Here is a 17,226-nt window from a genome sequence, read left to right as displayed (position 1 = left end):
CATCGTGCCACTCACCATGCCAATCACGTTGACAGCCTGTCAACAACCCTATCAATCCAATCCCCAATCACCCTGCCAATCATATTTCCAACCATTATACTACCACCCAATAGACCATCAACCTTGCAAACCACCCTATCAACCACTCTGCCAATCACACGACCAGTCACCATCCCAGACACAAAGATAATAATCCTACCAATTACTTTGTCAACATGCTTTCTAAGAGCATCCCAGCCCCCCCTCCTGATCTCCTTATTAACCATTCCTTTCAATCACCCTACCAAAAAGCACACCAATCACCCTAAAAACCAGAGGTGAACAGGCTTGAAGTCATCCTCCCAATCACTGTAACAGTCTGCGTCACATTGATATAGACAGTCACCCAGCTGATATAGGCATTCATCTCATAATCAACTTGCTGCTGCCCTTATGTTCATACATAGAAATATACAGGGCAGAAGTGTCCGCAGCAGGTGTAGAAGCCCCTTTGCCTGGGTGATTGATTCCTGTTGGGCTCTCCCAGTAGAGCCTACCAGACCCTCCAGGAGCAGTACCTTTATCCTTTCCATCCGGTTGCTCTGCGGCCCATTCCATTGGACGATCAGCTTCCCCAGGTCCAGTAGGAAGACGTCGCCCAGGTTGAAACTGTCCCAACTCATATCTACCTGTAATGGAATAATGAGTGTGTTACAACATACACTAAGTAGCGTTCCAACTGCATGCCAACTCATATCCACCTGTAATAGAACCATGGGTGCATTACAATGCACACTGCTTATCACCCATCATGAAATGGAACAATGAGTCCAGCACACACTGAGTAATATCCCAACACATATCCACCGGCAATGTGACCATGAGAATATTACAGCACACACTGAGTAATATCCCAACTCATGTCCACCTGTAATGTGACCATGTGAGTATTACAGCACACACTGAGTAACATCCCCACTCATATCCACCATGTAATGGAACATTGAATATGTTTCAGCACACACTGTGTAGTATCCCAACACATAGCCACCTGTAATGTGACCATGTGAGTATTACAGCACACACTGAGTAATATCCCAACTCATATCCACCTGTAATGTGACCATGTGAGTATTACAGCACACACTGAGTAATAACAAGAGGGACCTCATGCTCTGCATACTGACAAGAAAACACTACATAAAGGAAGCAGAACACGTACTGCCAGAGGCCCATCCAGTTTTGCATTCTCCCTTAATCTCCCTGCAGCTGCACTCTCTCTGCTCAGACTTGCTTCATGTTTATCCCAGTGATGCTCATATAATGTGCCTTTGCAGGAGACCCTATTAACAACCGAGAGCTATTAGTAACAACAGAGCTGACCTTATGATCCCATTAAGATGTGGGGTGTGTTTTACAGAAATCTAAGACATGTCGGTTCCATGTAATAATATCCCCGTAAAAATGTCTCCTGACAAAAAAGTCGCTATTTTTTGCAGAGGCATTATTACATTGAACATGCGGGGCGGAGCCGCATAGCCCCCGTTTATTTTTTACAAGGGGAGCAGGGGACATCCATGCAACCCGTCCCCATACATAATGTCACCATATATAATGTTGCCAATGGCTTTTCCTGGGGACAATATGCATGGGGACATTATTACCCGATACCGACATGCCTAGGTAGACCTTAAAAACCCTCATCTTTCCAGGTGCCGATGCTTGTCTGAAGGAAAGTAGCACTTGTGTCCAGACCTTAGCCAGTGTAATAGCTATGTCTTTAAATGCAATCTCTTGGAAATACATGCAACCCGAAGCACAGATGTTGTAATACTGTTGGGTGATTTCAAAACCAATGCAAATGTTATTTCTCTTTCTGAATTGATCATGTATTTCCCTGGAATTCCCCTTAAAAGGGGTGAGCCCGTTATTACTAAAGGCTGAGCATATGTTTCTTAGACTAACACCCTGGCAGGGGCACTGGGTATTCAGGAAGCTTGGAGCTTGGGTGATATTCACTGGCATAAGCCCACGTTCCGAGCAGCTTGTGTGGAGCCTCGTGGCATCCTCCATTCCCTGACTCTCCTCGCCCCCTTAGCACTCGCAAAGCTCACAGGCGGGTGCTAAGGGTTCATTAGGATAAAAAAAATGAAAACGTATGCCATAGTTCCTCAAACCATGCCATACCTCTAAAGTCCCCTTTCTTTCTTCATTGATCACTTCATGGTCATCAACAAAGAAAGGGGGACTTTACGAGAGCGATAGTGAGAAGAATCACTGCTTAAGGCCTGTTTTTAAAAAAAATCTAAATAGCCTTAGCTCCCATGTGTGAACTATGTCAGTGATAATGGCAATGTTACCCTCAGTGGCAGGCCAACCATGTCAGTAATGGCTACGCCGCCCACGTTAAGTGACCCTTGTTTCACTTAGGCCCTTAATTTAGGAGCCAGGCTGTTGCCGGCAGAGTCGCTCAGTGCCTCGGGTAATATGCCCTCATTATTTCCTGGTTATGAATCTCCTAGGAGTGTTCAGGGTCTTCCTTGTGAACAAGCAGTCACGTGTGTGAGGAGCAGCTATTTTGTTACGCTTTGTCCATGTCACCCCATTTGTTCCAGTTCAAGGCTTTAACTTCCTTCACTCACTTCTTCCTGTTACCCACCTCTCCGGCTGCCACATTCTTCTTCCCCTTCACGTGCAGGAGGCGTTTCACGTTGTACGTGTTGGTCTCCACATGCTTCATGCCTGAGGCTGCTCCTCCCTTCTTGTAGCTGAAAAAAGAAAACACAGTCAGCACCAGGGGTTGCAAGGAGGCAGATCCTGGATTTCAGAAAGGATCTATTCGAGATGGAGGGCAGGAGATGCATGTCTAAGAGGAGTGAAGACTGCAAATTCCATGCTCACCCAGTCAGTCACTCACATATATGTAGGGTGACCAGACGTCCCGGTTTTCACTGGACAGTCTGGGAAAATCACCCTCAGTCCCGGGGTCCCGGAAGTTTTTTCATTTTAGAAACTCCATCTCGGGTTTGCATGGTTGGGTGGCTACGGTCCCGAAATCGGGTCCCGCCGCGCGACTCTTCCTGCATGAATGGGGGCGTGAAACCCTTTTCACGGCCCCATGTCCTCCCATTTCCCCTCCCCGGCGCTCTCCTCCAATGAGAAGAGTGTGCCTGTGAGCACACCCTGTCCCTGCCCACCGCAACAGGCCAGCGACATAGAAGTAGGAGTACAGTTTTGTTTGTATTTACTTTAGTCCTACTTCTATGTCTATGGCCTGTCCCGTTTTCCTTTTTTAATCTGGTCACCCTACATATATGGTACTATATTCCCTCAAGTAAAGATGTTCTTCTGTTAAGGGATTGCACAGTCTATTCAGTACTTATTTGCAGGGTCTGTATCAGAATGTCTCTACATGGTGCATCTGTAAGAAAGGAAGTACATTAATTGACTGTTGCATTCCTGACATTTCTATAGTGCTCCAAAACCTTGGGGTGGGAGCAAGCACTTCGCAGCATTGCATACTGCGTGTACTGCGTTCTTCTGCAGTGCACTACTTTGCATGAAGTATGCATACATCATGGAATTTTTGACAGGCAGTAGTTGGTCTAGTCGATCTGGTAAGCTGTCTCTCGTGTACAGGGCAACAGTTGGCAACAGGCAGCTGTGGCAGTAATCAGCCACAACTAAATATGTGGGGCAGTTTGGCAGGCAGGAAGGAAGTGAAGTGGCCTTGTGTACAGCTCCTACACAAGGCCCCTTCTCTTCATCTTTATGTTGGTTTGGTTTACTAATCTAAATTCCACCCATTTCCTGTATGACTACTTTTGAGATGCATCACTTGTCTTGGTACATTGCTTGCCTTTGTTTTATATCTGCACCTTTTTGGCTACAGCCTTTGGCACGTTATAAATATTAAACTGAAACTAGAAAGACCCAAACAGGATCTGGCTTTGGACGCAGTGTCCCTGTTGTCTAAGGGATCCTTTTCATGCCATCGGATCATTTTTAACGAGGGAGGGAGGGAGGGGTAGTACCTTCTGTAGAACAGAAAGCCTATGAAGAGGTTGCGCTGGATGCGATTCAGGTAATGATAAAATGGGAAAGTTGGAGAGCAGCCCCTGCAAAATGCACTTATTTATTTCTTCATTTATTTTATTGTGCAATTGTAAGGCGCTTATACATCAAGTACATGAGCAATAGAATGAGAAGGAAGTAGTGCAAAGTAGTAGTGTGAACTGAGGCATCTCACTCTCCACTTGTGGTGTTCCACAGGGGTCTAACCTCTCTCCCTGGCTTTTCAAACAATCCCTAACACACCACTCCAAGGCTTTTGTTTACCTTGGCGTCAGCGCTCGCGCATGCATGTGACATCATATTTTGTCCATGCGCATCTGCGTGACCTCAGATGCGCTCACGAGACCTAAACAATACTAGCCAGAATAGTGCGGTCATTTTCTGGAGGCATTTTGTTTGGGATACATACCGGATGTACTTATCAGAAGGTAGGTTGTATTCAAGATTTAATTATATTGAACAATGTTGGATACACTACTATGGTTATCTGACCTTTCATTCTCTTGCTATTGTAGGTATTGGGACCTCACTAAATTGGAATCCTTGACTCAGGCAGGCTAACGTGCAACATTATAGCATACCCAGAGGTGAGAGAAAGGGAAATTCAAATGTGAATGTAATGTACCATATAGATTATATATCTCTCTCTATCACTCCCAGTGCATGGAGCTCACACAGCCAACTGGTTATTATATATGTTTTCAGGCGTCAAAGCCAAGAACCATGATGGTCTCGAATAATAGAAAAGGAATGAGGCATCATACCTAACAGCCTGACCAAGTGAATCATCATAAGAATTTTGCGAACAACTGGCTAGGGTAAGGTTCACATTTTCAATGACACATCTAATCTTGAGATATTTATCTCTCACATTTAAATGAATGTCGAGCCCACATGTTTCCCATTTTTCAACTTTTGTAGGATTCATCCCCTGAATTATTTGGTGAGTTATCAGTCTTCCCAAACTGCATGACCTTTAAACATGCACAATTGGAACACTTAATCCTTGCTAATGGGTCTCACCAATGCACAAGCATACAGGTATTTTCTAACTCGCTATCACCCCAAACACCAATAATTTTATTGGATGTAATTAGAACATAGAACATGAATATTGAAAATCAATTCTTCTAACAAAGCGAGAATTGATCTGATGCTAAGAGATTTAGATCTTGTTCCCCTGTAAACTACTCCCGCCCTCCATGATTCTCTTTGCCTGATCATGGGTATGTACACCCTTTTGTTGGTACTTACAATGCATATCTGAACTGAATACTCTTGTTATCTGCACAATTGTACTTTGGTTAATTATGCACCACTTATGATTTTGATGTTTATAATTTATCACCAACCAACAATTGTATATTTTCTTGTTGATGATGATTCAATTGTGGCAACTATATCTATAACAGCCTTGAGGACGACCGATTGGTCGAAACACGTGTCGGCTGTGAAAAGAATAAACCACCATACACATATTCGGATGGCTACATTTATTTTTGATTATGTTTTGGGACTTAAACTAACTTTAGAGTATTGAATACTGGAACAATAAGTCTGTTTGTGCAGTACAACTACACACCCAAATCTGTATTGCTTATTTCTCTATGAGGGACCAAGGGGAACCTCATGTGTAGTTTCTGCTGCATTTTGACAGCCATTTGATTTAAGGAAGTTGAGCGCACTGCATATTGTTACGCCCCTACATTTTTGGTATTTCTATAATTTAATTTGACCAAAGAAACAATTGAAAAAGAATTCGGTCAAATTGAAAAGGTCAAATGTTTTTCGATCAAGTATGCTAATACCGCAGTGGCGGAGGCAGGTTTTGGTGTGGGTTGGGGGGGGGGGGTTGGCTAATGGGGCATCAGCAGGTCACACACTGGCACCAGGGGGATCCAGAGGGGGTGGCACCACCCAAACCTACCCTGGCTCTGCCACTGGAAAGCAGGCATTTGCAGTCAAGCAGTGGGAAAGCAGACGCTGTGAAACGGGGGTAAGCAGGCATGCAAAACATATAGCGGGAAAGCAGGCAAGGTGACTCTCGTTAGTACGCAACACAGTGTTAACAAGGACCTGCTGGTAGCAATGCAGTGTCACACCTCGCTGCACTATCTTGCAGGTTACTGCTTGGGACATAACACCTTTGCCAGCCGAAAAGCCCTGCTCAGCAGTGATCTTCCTTTGTCTTCCTGAACTGCTGCAGATACAGGGAGGGGGGCATGTGGTTTTGGTTCAGGGCATGTGCCTTGAGAGTTGTGAATGTTGGGTGATTAGAAGGGGGAGGGTGTATAAAGCTGCATGCTGTGGGCTGACAGACGCTAATGGTGGTCATTTAAATGCATGTTCACTGTATTTTGTTTGGTATGGATAGAACTGCTGTAAAACACAGATTTTTGAGGTGGACTGGAGGAAAGGCAGGATCCAGGTGTGAGGTTGGACTTGGGGGCGGATGGGTTGAGGAGGGACTATATGGTCGGTGCGGTGGGCGGGGCGGCAGGGCAGATGGGAACATAGTTCCACCACTTATTTATTTACACTACGATCAGTGCACCGTGGGTCCACACCACAGCATGGACCCATTTGCCCAATTTACCGAGGATCTCACCGGCACACAGACAGTGGGTACAAATTTGCAATCATTAACACATCAGGATTTGCACCTTGCCAAGTCCTGTGGTCCCACTAATCCTCCCCTCGCCCTCTCTTGCAGAACCAAGCGATTTGAGATCTCAAAAATTGCAGAAATCACACTATGCAAGACCCAGTTAGATTACATTACTTGGAGAATGACTAGTTGGAAATCAGGCAGCGTAGAAATGGGAGTAGGAAACTAGGCAACGTAAACGGAGGAGCGAGAAAACAGGCAACGTAAACGGAGAAGCGGGAAAACAGGCAATGTAAACAGAAGAGCGGGAAAACAGGCAATGTAAACGGAGGGGCGGGGAAAACAGGCAATGTAAACGGAGGGGCGGGGAAAACAGGCAATGTAAACGGAGAAGCGGGAAAACAGGCAATGTAAACGGAGGGGCGGGGAAAACAGGCAATGCAAACGGAGAAGCGGGAAAACAGGCAATGTAAACAGAGGAGCGGGAAAACAGGCAATGTAAACAGAGGAGCGGGAAAACAGGCAAAGTAAACGGAGTGTCAGGAAAACAGGCAATGTACATGGAGGAGCGGGAAAACAGGCAATGTAAATGGAGGTGCGGGAAAACAGGAAATGTAAACGGGGAGCAGGAAAACAGGCAAAGTAAACGGAGTGTCAGGAAAACAGGCAATGTACATGGAGGAGCGGGAAAACAGGCAATGTAAATGGAGGTGCGGGAAAACAGGAAATGTAAACGGGGAGCAGGAAAACAGGCAAAGTAAACGGAGTGTCAGGAAAACAGGCAGCGCAAACAGAGGAGTGGGAAAACAGGCAATGCAAACAGATGCACGGGAAAACAGGTATATAAAGCGAGAAGTGAGAAAGCAGCCAGACAAAATCGGGAGCAGAAAGCAGGCATGTAAAACCTGGTGGAGGAAAGCAGGCAATTTCACATGGACGTGTGGCATAGCAGGCAATGTAAACGGAGGAGTGGAAAACAGGCAATATAAACACAGGAGTGGGAAAACAGGCAATGTAAACGGAGGCACGGGAAAACATGTATATAAAACGAAAAGTGAGAAAGCAGCCAGGCAAAATCAGGAGCAGAAAGCAGGCATGTAAAACCTGGTGGAGGAAAGCCGGCAATTTTACATGGACGTGTGGCAAATCAGGCAATGTAAACAGAGGAGCGGGAAAACAGGCAATGTAAACAAAGGAGCAGGAAAACAGGCAAAGTAAAATGAGAGATGGGGAGTAGACGTCATAAACAGGTAAGTGGAAGACAGGTAAAATAAATGATTTCCAAACTGAATGAAAACACAGAAATTGAAAGGTTGAGTTGGAAAGAGTACTTGGGTGGGCACATGCGTGTTGTGGCGGTACCTACATGACACCCTGCTTGAAGTATCCCCGGAAGGTCTCGCTCTCGTGTCTCTGGGACTCGCGGTGCTGCACGGCGGCGCCCCCTAGGTGCTCGTCCATCTGGGTGGTGTAGATGGCCGCTGCCCCCTGCTCATCCTGCGACGACTCGTTCCCGATCCAGTAGTGGATGTCGTAGGTGAAGCTGTTGCCGGTTTTGTGCGTCTGGAAGGTAGCAGTGATGTCATCATATAGCATATAGTGGCTGCCAACTATGACATTCCAGAGTATATCAAATGCAGATCAACACTGTGTATTATCTCCGTTCCTGTTGATATTAATCGTTATACAAAGGTGGAGTGATCTTTGGTAAAGTAGAGGTGGACACTTGGCCGGTCAGTCATGCCTCGCTTGGCTTTTGATCGACAGTGCCTCATCTCTACCAGTGCTAGATGGGCACTGGCCTGTCAGGAAATTCCCTTAATTCCATATAGGCCAGTCCAACCTTTGACCACCCCTTTTTGTAAATATTTTTATCACCAAATGCTTACTTTTACAGTGCTGTGCCCCTGAATTCCAGGGTCTCCATTGCTGGCTCCACTCCCACCATTCCCATTTTGGAAATGCCCTACAAGCAGTCGCCAACCTTCCTAAGCAAAGGACTATTCCCCAGTCTGAAACCATCAGAACATAATGTGAACACACAGGTGAGCTAATTACGGAGCACCGAAGAAGGTAAAGAGGGAGTATTACGACAGACGCATCAACTAAGCAACCAATCAATTAGGAAAAGGAGGTAACCAAAATATTCCGCAAATAAAAAATCATGGATTCTGCAAAACAACCCCAAGCATATCTCACAACCACATTGCAAGGCTCTTTTATAGTTCTCTTAATCACATGGTCTCCTGGACTCACATAGCCAGCTCAACATGGGTCGTTAGCAGGGACTTGGCCGCCTCTACCTACCTTCGTATTGGCCAAATGCACACAAGCATTTTCATCACCTCTGTGGGACCTCCCGTACAACTGACTTCGTTCCCCCCGAGGGCGTTCAGCTACAGTGATTTTGAGGCCATTCCAATGGGAATAGGCGCTATAAAAATGCCATATTACATAACATCACATAGGAAATTCATGGTTAAAAAGCCAGAAATCATCAAAATCCCTGCAAACTATTTAATACCTCTCCCAACTGAATCATCAAGTGTGTTCAAGACTATCCGGGTGGACGAGATGATGCAGATAGCTAATAGATCCGCAGCGCCCCACAAGGACTTTCCCGAAGCAAGTCAAATATCTCACCCACTTGAAGAAGACCATGGCCAACTCAAGGTCTTAACCAACTGCTGCCTTACATCAAACTCCCAGAGGGCAAAGTCAAGAAACAGCAGAGTACAATTTATCTTAGGACTGCCAGTGAGGATCCAGGTGCGCCACAATAGTTAACATAGGAGCAGCTGAAGGGGAGGAATTGGGCCGGAACAAGACAGAGCTCCGCTCTTGCAAATGTTTTCATGGCTGGATTGCTGATGCATGGACCCCCGAGGCCCAAACATGCCAGGCTTCCTGGGTCACCCATAAGCAGCACGTCAGGAGCAGTAAGGGAGAGGGAACTCCATAAACCAGAGCTGTCCCAAGAGTATATATGTCTTGTGGTTTACAGACATGTTTCTGTTAGGGTGATTGCTGTGGCAAATAAATAGAGAAGAGAGACCAGTTTGCATTATAGAAGGGTGTCATGCTTGAATCAATAGCAGACATATTTCAAATATACATTTTTGTGGTTATTCTCAAGTTCCCAAAATGCTGTTTGCTATTATGCAAATCTCCAGGACTCAGTCCCTCCTGTAGGAGCTGCCCAGATATAGTTGATTCAGTTCCTTGTGGACATCGGGTGCTGCTTCACCTGGGCCTGGGGCCCAGACCCTCATCCTCACCCACATCACTCTGACCACCCATGCCCACAAAGCTGGGTGGGTGAGGGGGTTCCCAGGGTACATGTTGCCCAGATCCAGCACTGGCCGGACACACTCAACGCCCAGAAGGAAGGCCATCACATAGCTCTTTTGACAATAGATCTTCAAACCTCTGGTGATCTAGTGTATCCTCTGCCCCGGGAGGGCTTAGAGAGTGGTTTGGAATCTTAAACCCTCCCCTCGACTCGGCACAGTTGCTCCTTCTCGAGAGATCAGGAATGGGCAGGTCAAGCACACCCGGCGCAGGGTCCCTTGCGGCAAGCCTAAAATGTCCCCCATGGCACCTTGACTAATTCACATATACGCGCGTCAGTGGCGCAAAGCATTGTGCAAGCCCAATTGGAATTTCAGGTGGGCTCCGCTCCGGAGGGTGCAAAGGTGCTGGTGAGGGTTGGAAGTGATCAGTGCTTGTGGACCCTGTGACAGCGTAAACATACTTTCTACTCGATTTCTGGGTAGAGGAAATACATGCATAAACATTGCCAGCTCACGGCGGTCAGATCCAATATGGTGCACCTGGCTCAGTCTCCAGCTCTGTCTTTGCTTTTAAGCTCTGCTTACTTCTCCATTTCTGTCCTATTGGAAGTCTCGGGAGGATAGCTCGGCGGCAACATGCTCGCCTTTGAGGCAACACAGTATGGAGCAACACGGGTTCGATCCCCGGCTCCGTGCTTAGAAACCTCTGGGTATTAAGAGCGTTATAAATAACCTACCATATAATTTCACGGACTTTGCTCTGACACAGGTCCATGCATCAGCCATCCTTTTCTGGTCACAGCGTTCATTTTTAACCTATGATAGCCACTGTGTGAACCCACAAATCGCCTCTCGTACCCCCCTTATTTTAGAACTGCACCTCAAGAGGACAATGCGTGCCTGTCAGAGGTGTGTTGCCCTCAGGTTTCTATCATCTCCCCGGAAGGGGTTGCCCATCCTGTGGCACACTATAACATGATGTGACCCCTGCAAGATGCTGCTCTGAGGGGCCCTGCTTATTTTTATGTTTATGTTTATTGAATTTATATAGCGCTTTATGCCAAAGCGCTTTACACAGTAACAACAAGATACAAAATTGAAAGAAGCTTATTTACAAACATGAAACAAACCAGAAGTACAGTAGATGGAACAATTTGCTCAAGGGGAGGAGAAGGAGGAGGGAGGGGAGGGGAGGCGGAAGGTTAAAGGGTATGAGAGTCAGGTTCGAGGTCAGCAGGGTGGGAGAAAGGGGGGTAAGGGGTTAGGAGGGGGGAAGTACCCCAGGTGGCCTCCTACGCCTCTTGGTAGCAGTGTCCAGTGAGGTCAATGGGAGGAGGGGGAAGGAGGGAGGTAAGGGGAGGGGGGTGAGGGGTTTGAGGGGGAGGGGGTGGGTGAGGAGAGTCAGGGAGCGGAGTGGAGAAGAAGGGTTTTCAAGGAGGAGCGGAAGGATGAGTAGGTGGGGGAGGAGCAGATGGAGAGAGGTAGGGAGTTCCAGTGGAGGGGGGCCAAGAGTTGGAAGGAGCGGAAGCGTAAGGCGGCACAAGGGGCAGGGGGTACAGTGAGAAGGTAGAGATCGGCGGATTGGAGAGAGCGGGAGGGATGGTAAAATGAGAGGAGGGAAGAGAGATAGGGGGGGCGAGGTCATGGAGAGATTTGAAGACAAGACAGAGGAATTGAAATTCCAATTGTGAGAGGAAGGGAAGCTTCTTCTGCACAGCTCTGCATAGGGTCTCCTCAAATCAGTGTCTGCTGTTCCGCAGATGTGGCCTCCAGTACTGGGCACAATACACCTGGTGAGGTCTCACCAATGTGCAAGCAGCGGTCACATTGCATATTGTGTACACTGGTTAAAACTTGCCCTGCTCACCCCATGTCCCCACTTGTACAAGGCCAAACATTCTAAATCCCCCGATTTCTTGACAAGTTTGCTGGTTTCTACAAATAAAATTAAAAAAACATGAAATGCTAGGTTATCCCTCGTGGGTATCAGTTCAGCTTTCACCTGCATTGGGGATGACCCCACCTCAGGACCTTTGGAGAAGATCTGTCCATCTGACCGCTGGAGACCCAGGTCCTGTCAGAGCCCTAGCCCTTCCTGGCATATAAGCAGCATTCCATACTCTCCTTTCCTTCTCTAGGACCTGCAGGATTGGAGGAACGGCGAAGGTTCTCGGCCTTCCCGAAGAAACCCCTCACAGATAAAGCCAACACCCCACCTTTGCACTAAAATCACCCTCGCCTGCCATGCACCTCCCGAATCGGCCTCATCGCTGACCATCACCGCCAACGTCTGCCTGGCGTTGTTCAAGGTGTTCGTCAAAGGACGCACCCTATGGTGCCACAGGGTACTGGTGACAACCAGATTCACCTCAGAATCCATGAAGTGACTGCGGACCACTGGCCAACAATGGATATAGCTAACCTGACGCTGTGTCTCACTGGTGCCTAGACGGTGGACCTGATCCTGAGTGATGTGCAACCGTTCTACCTTTGTTCTATGGTCCATCATCCATGAGTCCTCCTCCTGTCCCATCAGAGCATATGCATAACCTTCTGACCCTGGTTGGTAATGGCCAGGTCAATGTGGTTCCATTAATAGTATGCAGGACGTTTGCAATCGCCATGGGGTCCTTCCGCTGCGCATGTCGCCGCACCGGATGTAACTGATCATGGCGGTGGTGATGCCCCACATTGACATGGATGGCAGTCAGTGTCATTACGAGTTTGCCGGTAAACCGCCAGTAGTACAGGCGGCTTACCGGCAAACTCAACGTACCGTTTCTGCCGCCCAATATCCTGTTATTACTGGGATATTACGGGTGATGCAGTAATGATAAATTCCCATTCCCATGGAGTTCAATAAGACTCCATGGGATGGGAACCACAAAATCACCAGCACAGCTGTCAATGGTGCCGGTGATTCAGTGAATTCTCTGCCGGAAGAGGCCTGAACTAGCAGCAGGTCAGGTCTGCCGGTAGTTCACTGCTCCTACCGGCAGATACGGAGTATGCCGGTACAGAAAAGGTGCCGGTACACGTTGATACCACCTTGTTTCCGGACCGGCACACTCGTAATGACCCCCAAAATCTATTTCCAGCTCCGAGTAGAGACATGGGCCAAATTTTGGTAAGTGGAAAGTCAGGCAGCCGACTCATTTTTGCCCTCAAATGGTTACACCACATAACACCCACATTAAAGTCTTTGCGCTTGTTCAAGGTTAGGTAATGGTTGTTTGGGGCTTGCAACCCAGGATACATTGTGTGAAGCAGTGTATAGACATGCGCCCAGCTCCCTCGTCTCAACGCTGTGCCGATTTCAGCCAATCAGATTTTAACTAGGGTTCAACAACTACAGACAAGTCCTCCACTCAGCCAGGCACAAACGCTATAAGGGTATATCCATTGGCCAACAAGGGCCTCCACTATGGGACTCCTGTCGCTAGCACTTGCACCTGGAACCGGATGGAAAACGTGCATCTGTCAAGCACAAGATGACTGAGGAAACCTTCGACATTGCCACAGAGAGATGGTCTCCACTGCAGCCCACTGATTCTTACAGCGCAAGTTCTTGCATGACTATTCCCGTTCAATGTTTGCAAGATTTAACCATGGCCTTCCTTTTCATGGTGTTTTTTTCATTCAATATTACAGAGCAGACTTTGCCCTGAAGAAGGGAGGCCTGAAATGCATTGGCCTTTGCTCTCTGCCTGATTGGTGATGAGATGTTATCACTTCAAATAGTTTCATTGCACTTCTATCTTGTTGGAATGTGTTTGAAATTGCACATACAACTTGGTATCAAATTGTGTTGTTAAACAGCAGAACTATTGTCTACTTATGCTGTGCAGCGGATCTATGTCAATTTCGAGAAGATTTCGTCAACGCCCATTCCATCAAAAACATATATATTTTAATGCATTTCACCACAAATCAATGCAGGGGGATACCCCCCGGTGCCCATCTGCCTCACATCCCCTCCACCTTAATTAAAACCCTAACCCAACCCCCCTGTCTACTTTGCGGCAAAATGTGTTTAAATAAATTCGATGTAATGGGCCTCAAAATAATCTTCTGCAATGTAATGTCGGGATACCGTGTGCAGCCATCACTGTGGAATTCTGTCCTCAGCCCCCCCCTGCACATTAGTTTAGTTTATTATTTGTAAAGCGCGCCAAGCCCTGAGGCATCGTTTCCATTGAGCCTTGACATGTGTTTCCATGCATGTGCGTGGATGGTTTGCTGGCTTGCACCGTAAGATGTTTGCTATTGTATATCATCTTCTCTTATCTATTTAATCTAAAAGAAAGGGATCCACCCCTCATCCGTTACTAGAAAATGTACATCTGCCACCCTTGCAAGCGATCCAAAGTGGCCAATGTCTGTAACTAAACTGGAGAATGCGTGTGGTCTGTGTGTGTCAGGCTGCCGGGTGCCTACACGCAATTTCATGTAAAGTAATTTTCATTTGTATAGCGCCTTTCCCCATCGGTATGGTCCCAGCACGCTGTAAGTTGAATGCCCTTGGAGGACAGAAGTCCAGGTTTGGGAAATTCATCAGAGAGCTATAGAACCTGTGCGCGTGCATTTTAGCCAATGCATAGGTAGGGGTGGCCAAGTCCATGCTAGTCACCCATGTTGATCAGGCATGTGGATGGCTGCGGAAAGGTAGTCGGGGGAGTATGCGAGAGCAGGGGAAACATTATGTGTGCAGCTAGACTGAATTTTTATGGTGGGGAATAGCTGCATTCTAATGGCAGAGGTGTTGTGCAATGCGTCTTCGAGTTGTGCATGTTGTGGATGGGTGCAGAGAGGCAGTGTGCAGAGTATGCGAGAGCAGGAGAAACATGTGTGCAGGTAAGCCATGTCACTGTGGAGAAATTATTTCAGTCCTGTGCCTTGCCTTTACTTCAATGTTACTTTAGTCAATTTGTTCCAATGTAGTGACACAAGACTACAACTCCCAGAATGCCATTAATGTAGAAATGGAAGCTCGGGACTGGGGAAGGGTATACCCCGAGGACATGGAGTCATCTGATAACCTAATGTGTTTTAAAGTGTGGGCAGAGAATTGACTAAATGGATATGGATGGGGGTGGCCGTATGTTGTCCTCGCAGCTTATTATCCTGCTTAGGTTGGCCAGATGACTCCGTGTCCAGGGGACAGCACTTTCCCAGTCCGGGGCTTTTCTTTTATAAATTAATTGCTTAACCCCATGTGCAATAAGACTTAACCAACCATATAACTCCCAGAATGCATTGTTCACTGAAAGGCCAGGCAAGACTTTGCCTCCTGTTGCTTTGGTAAGTCTTACAGAAGACCACGTGGCTGGGCCTTGGAAGCACACAGGAGGTCACGTGGAAGCATCACCACCATAAAGCGCCTTGATGCAGGGTAGCGCTGAACGAATCCAAAAAACATGCATTCATCCATCTTTCTCAGCACTTACCACTAAGGCAATGTAGCAGTCGCCCTCGAAGAAGTTCCCGTAGGATTTCTCGGGCACCGGAACCATCTGCATGCTCTGGAAGAAAGGAAGAGAGACAATCACACATTCAACCTGACGGACTTGAGGGTGGTGCCACGACTACAACACAACAGCCGTGTACGCTCCCACTCCTGTAACACACGCTTCCCAGAGTCGGACTGAGGCGCCAATGAAAAAGTGGCCCACGGCCACACATGGCAATTCTGGCAGACGGTGTGAGTAGTGCACCGGTGCTCAAATACATCGCAAATTGTGCATTTTAAAGAATAATTATTCAATAACACTCGTCAAGACTGCGCGCTGCACTGTGCAGCACTGAAAAGTAACTCATCAAACCAAAACCCGGTCCAATTTGACCCACAAAACGTGCCCACACTAGCACGTGCGGCCTGCACTTCGGGCATTGCCACCTTGGCCACTAGCCTTCTCAGATATGCGCCTACACACTATTGACAGAACCGTGCAGTGACATCAACAGGACACACACAGGTATGCAGGTACACTCCTGCAGCCCTTTGTAGTTTCACTCCTACTACAGCGTCTGCGTAGACCTGGCCTTCTGCCCTTCATAACAAGCATAACGAGGTTAAAAAGTACGTTGCTTCATATTGCTCTGCTACTCAATTGTAATTGGTTATGTATAACGCGCTTAGGACCCGGGGATCGAACCTGCGTTGCTCCTGTCGTCTTGTTTCCAAGGAAAGCGCGTTGCTCCTGAGCTCTCTTCCCGAGATAAAGATTAGTATGGCAAGCTGTTCTTGTTTTGGTATGGTTTGTTTTCTCATGCTATGTTACGCACAGACATCTCATGTTATGTGTTGCTATGAGGAGGATAGCTCAGGGGCAACGCGCTCGTGTTAGAAGCAAGACGACACGGAGCAACACAGGTTTGATCCCCGGGTCCGCACTTAGAAGCCTCTTGGTAATACGCGCTTTATAAATAACCATTTATAATTATAAGCTACGCTGCTAGTTAACACTATGTTATTGTGTGATCTGCTACTAATCTGCAACGTTTGCACACACTGTAGTTGGTTGTTCTACGTCAGACGCGGAGCGTCTGAAACCCAACACTGCACACTCAGACAGCCACAGCGTTATGAGGCCATATGAATTTGAGAGGCACACGTGACAAATTACAATGTTAGGGAGATTTTTGCATAAGCCTCTGGTGAGGGCTGTGTAACCATGTAACCTGAAGGCCAAACAGTGTTGCTCACAAAAACGAACAACCAGAATCCCGAAAGATAGTAGCTGCAGCAAAGCAGTCAGGCTCAACTCAAGGGAGGGAGGAAGGCTGGTAGCAAAGTACAGCTATTCCACAGAGCTAGCCAAAGAAAACACCCACACTGGTATTCTGAAAAATACACACTTTATTATAAAATAACACATAGAACCCCAATTCATAACGCTTCTTGTCAAAATGTTAGTGCACACATGTAACTTGTTATGACTGCATCCCGACATCCCCCAGAAGCTGCCTTGCAGTGGCAACAGGGCAGGTTCAAAGGTCACATGTGCACTCCTAAACACAGCTGCTGGAGCAATGTCTGCTTTTGACTTGGTGGCTACAGGGATTACACAATTACTGAGCCACACGCATTTGATGTCATTTGATTGTCAGCTTGGTGGACAGGGCACATTCATACCAGGGCTTGTTGTGTATTCGGAATATCTGGGTAGGTTGAATCGACAATAGCATGCAGATCCCACCCAGGAAACCCTCTCTTTTATCCCCCTGAGAAGGATTGACACATCCTCCAGGTAACAGAAACACTCCATGGGG

The 17,226-nt window shown here is 47.1% G+C and overlaps 1 protein-coding gene across 3 annotated transcripts in view; it reads right to left on the bottom strand.

Annotated features, from left to right (window-relative positions):
- VIL1 (villin 1) overlaps positions 1 to 17,226 on the bottom strand; it is a 426,415-nt gene that overhangs the window by 178,605 nt on the left and 230,584 nt on the right. For all 3 annotated transcript variants that reach the window (XM_069616842.1, XM_069616840.1, XM_069616841.1), the window contains exons 3-6: positions 15,402 to 15,476; positions 8,028 to 8,224; positions 2,639 to 2,747; positions 558 to 668 (exon numbers count right to left, since the gene is read on the bottom strand). In XM_069616842.1, coding sequence (XP_069472943.1) covers positions 558 to 668; positions 2,639 to 2,747; positions 8,028 to 8,224; positions 15,402 to 15,476 — 492 coding nt within the window. The remainder of the gene's footprint in view (positions 1 to 557; positions 669 to 2,638; positions 2,748 to 8,027; positions 8,225 to 15,401; positions 15,477 to 17,226) is intronic.

Source organism: Ambystoma mexicanum, chromosome 9, assembly GCF_040938575.1.
Source record: "Ambystoma mexicanum isolate Mex_15411 chromosome 9, UKY_AmexF1_1, whole genome shotgun sequence".
Classification (NCBI taxonomy): Eukaryota; Metazoa; Chordata; class Amphibia; order Caudata; family Ambystomatidae; genus Ambystoma; species Ambystoma mexicanum.
This window is presented reverse-complemented; position numbering and strand designations above follow the sequence as displayed.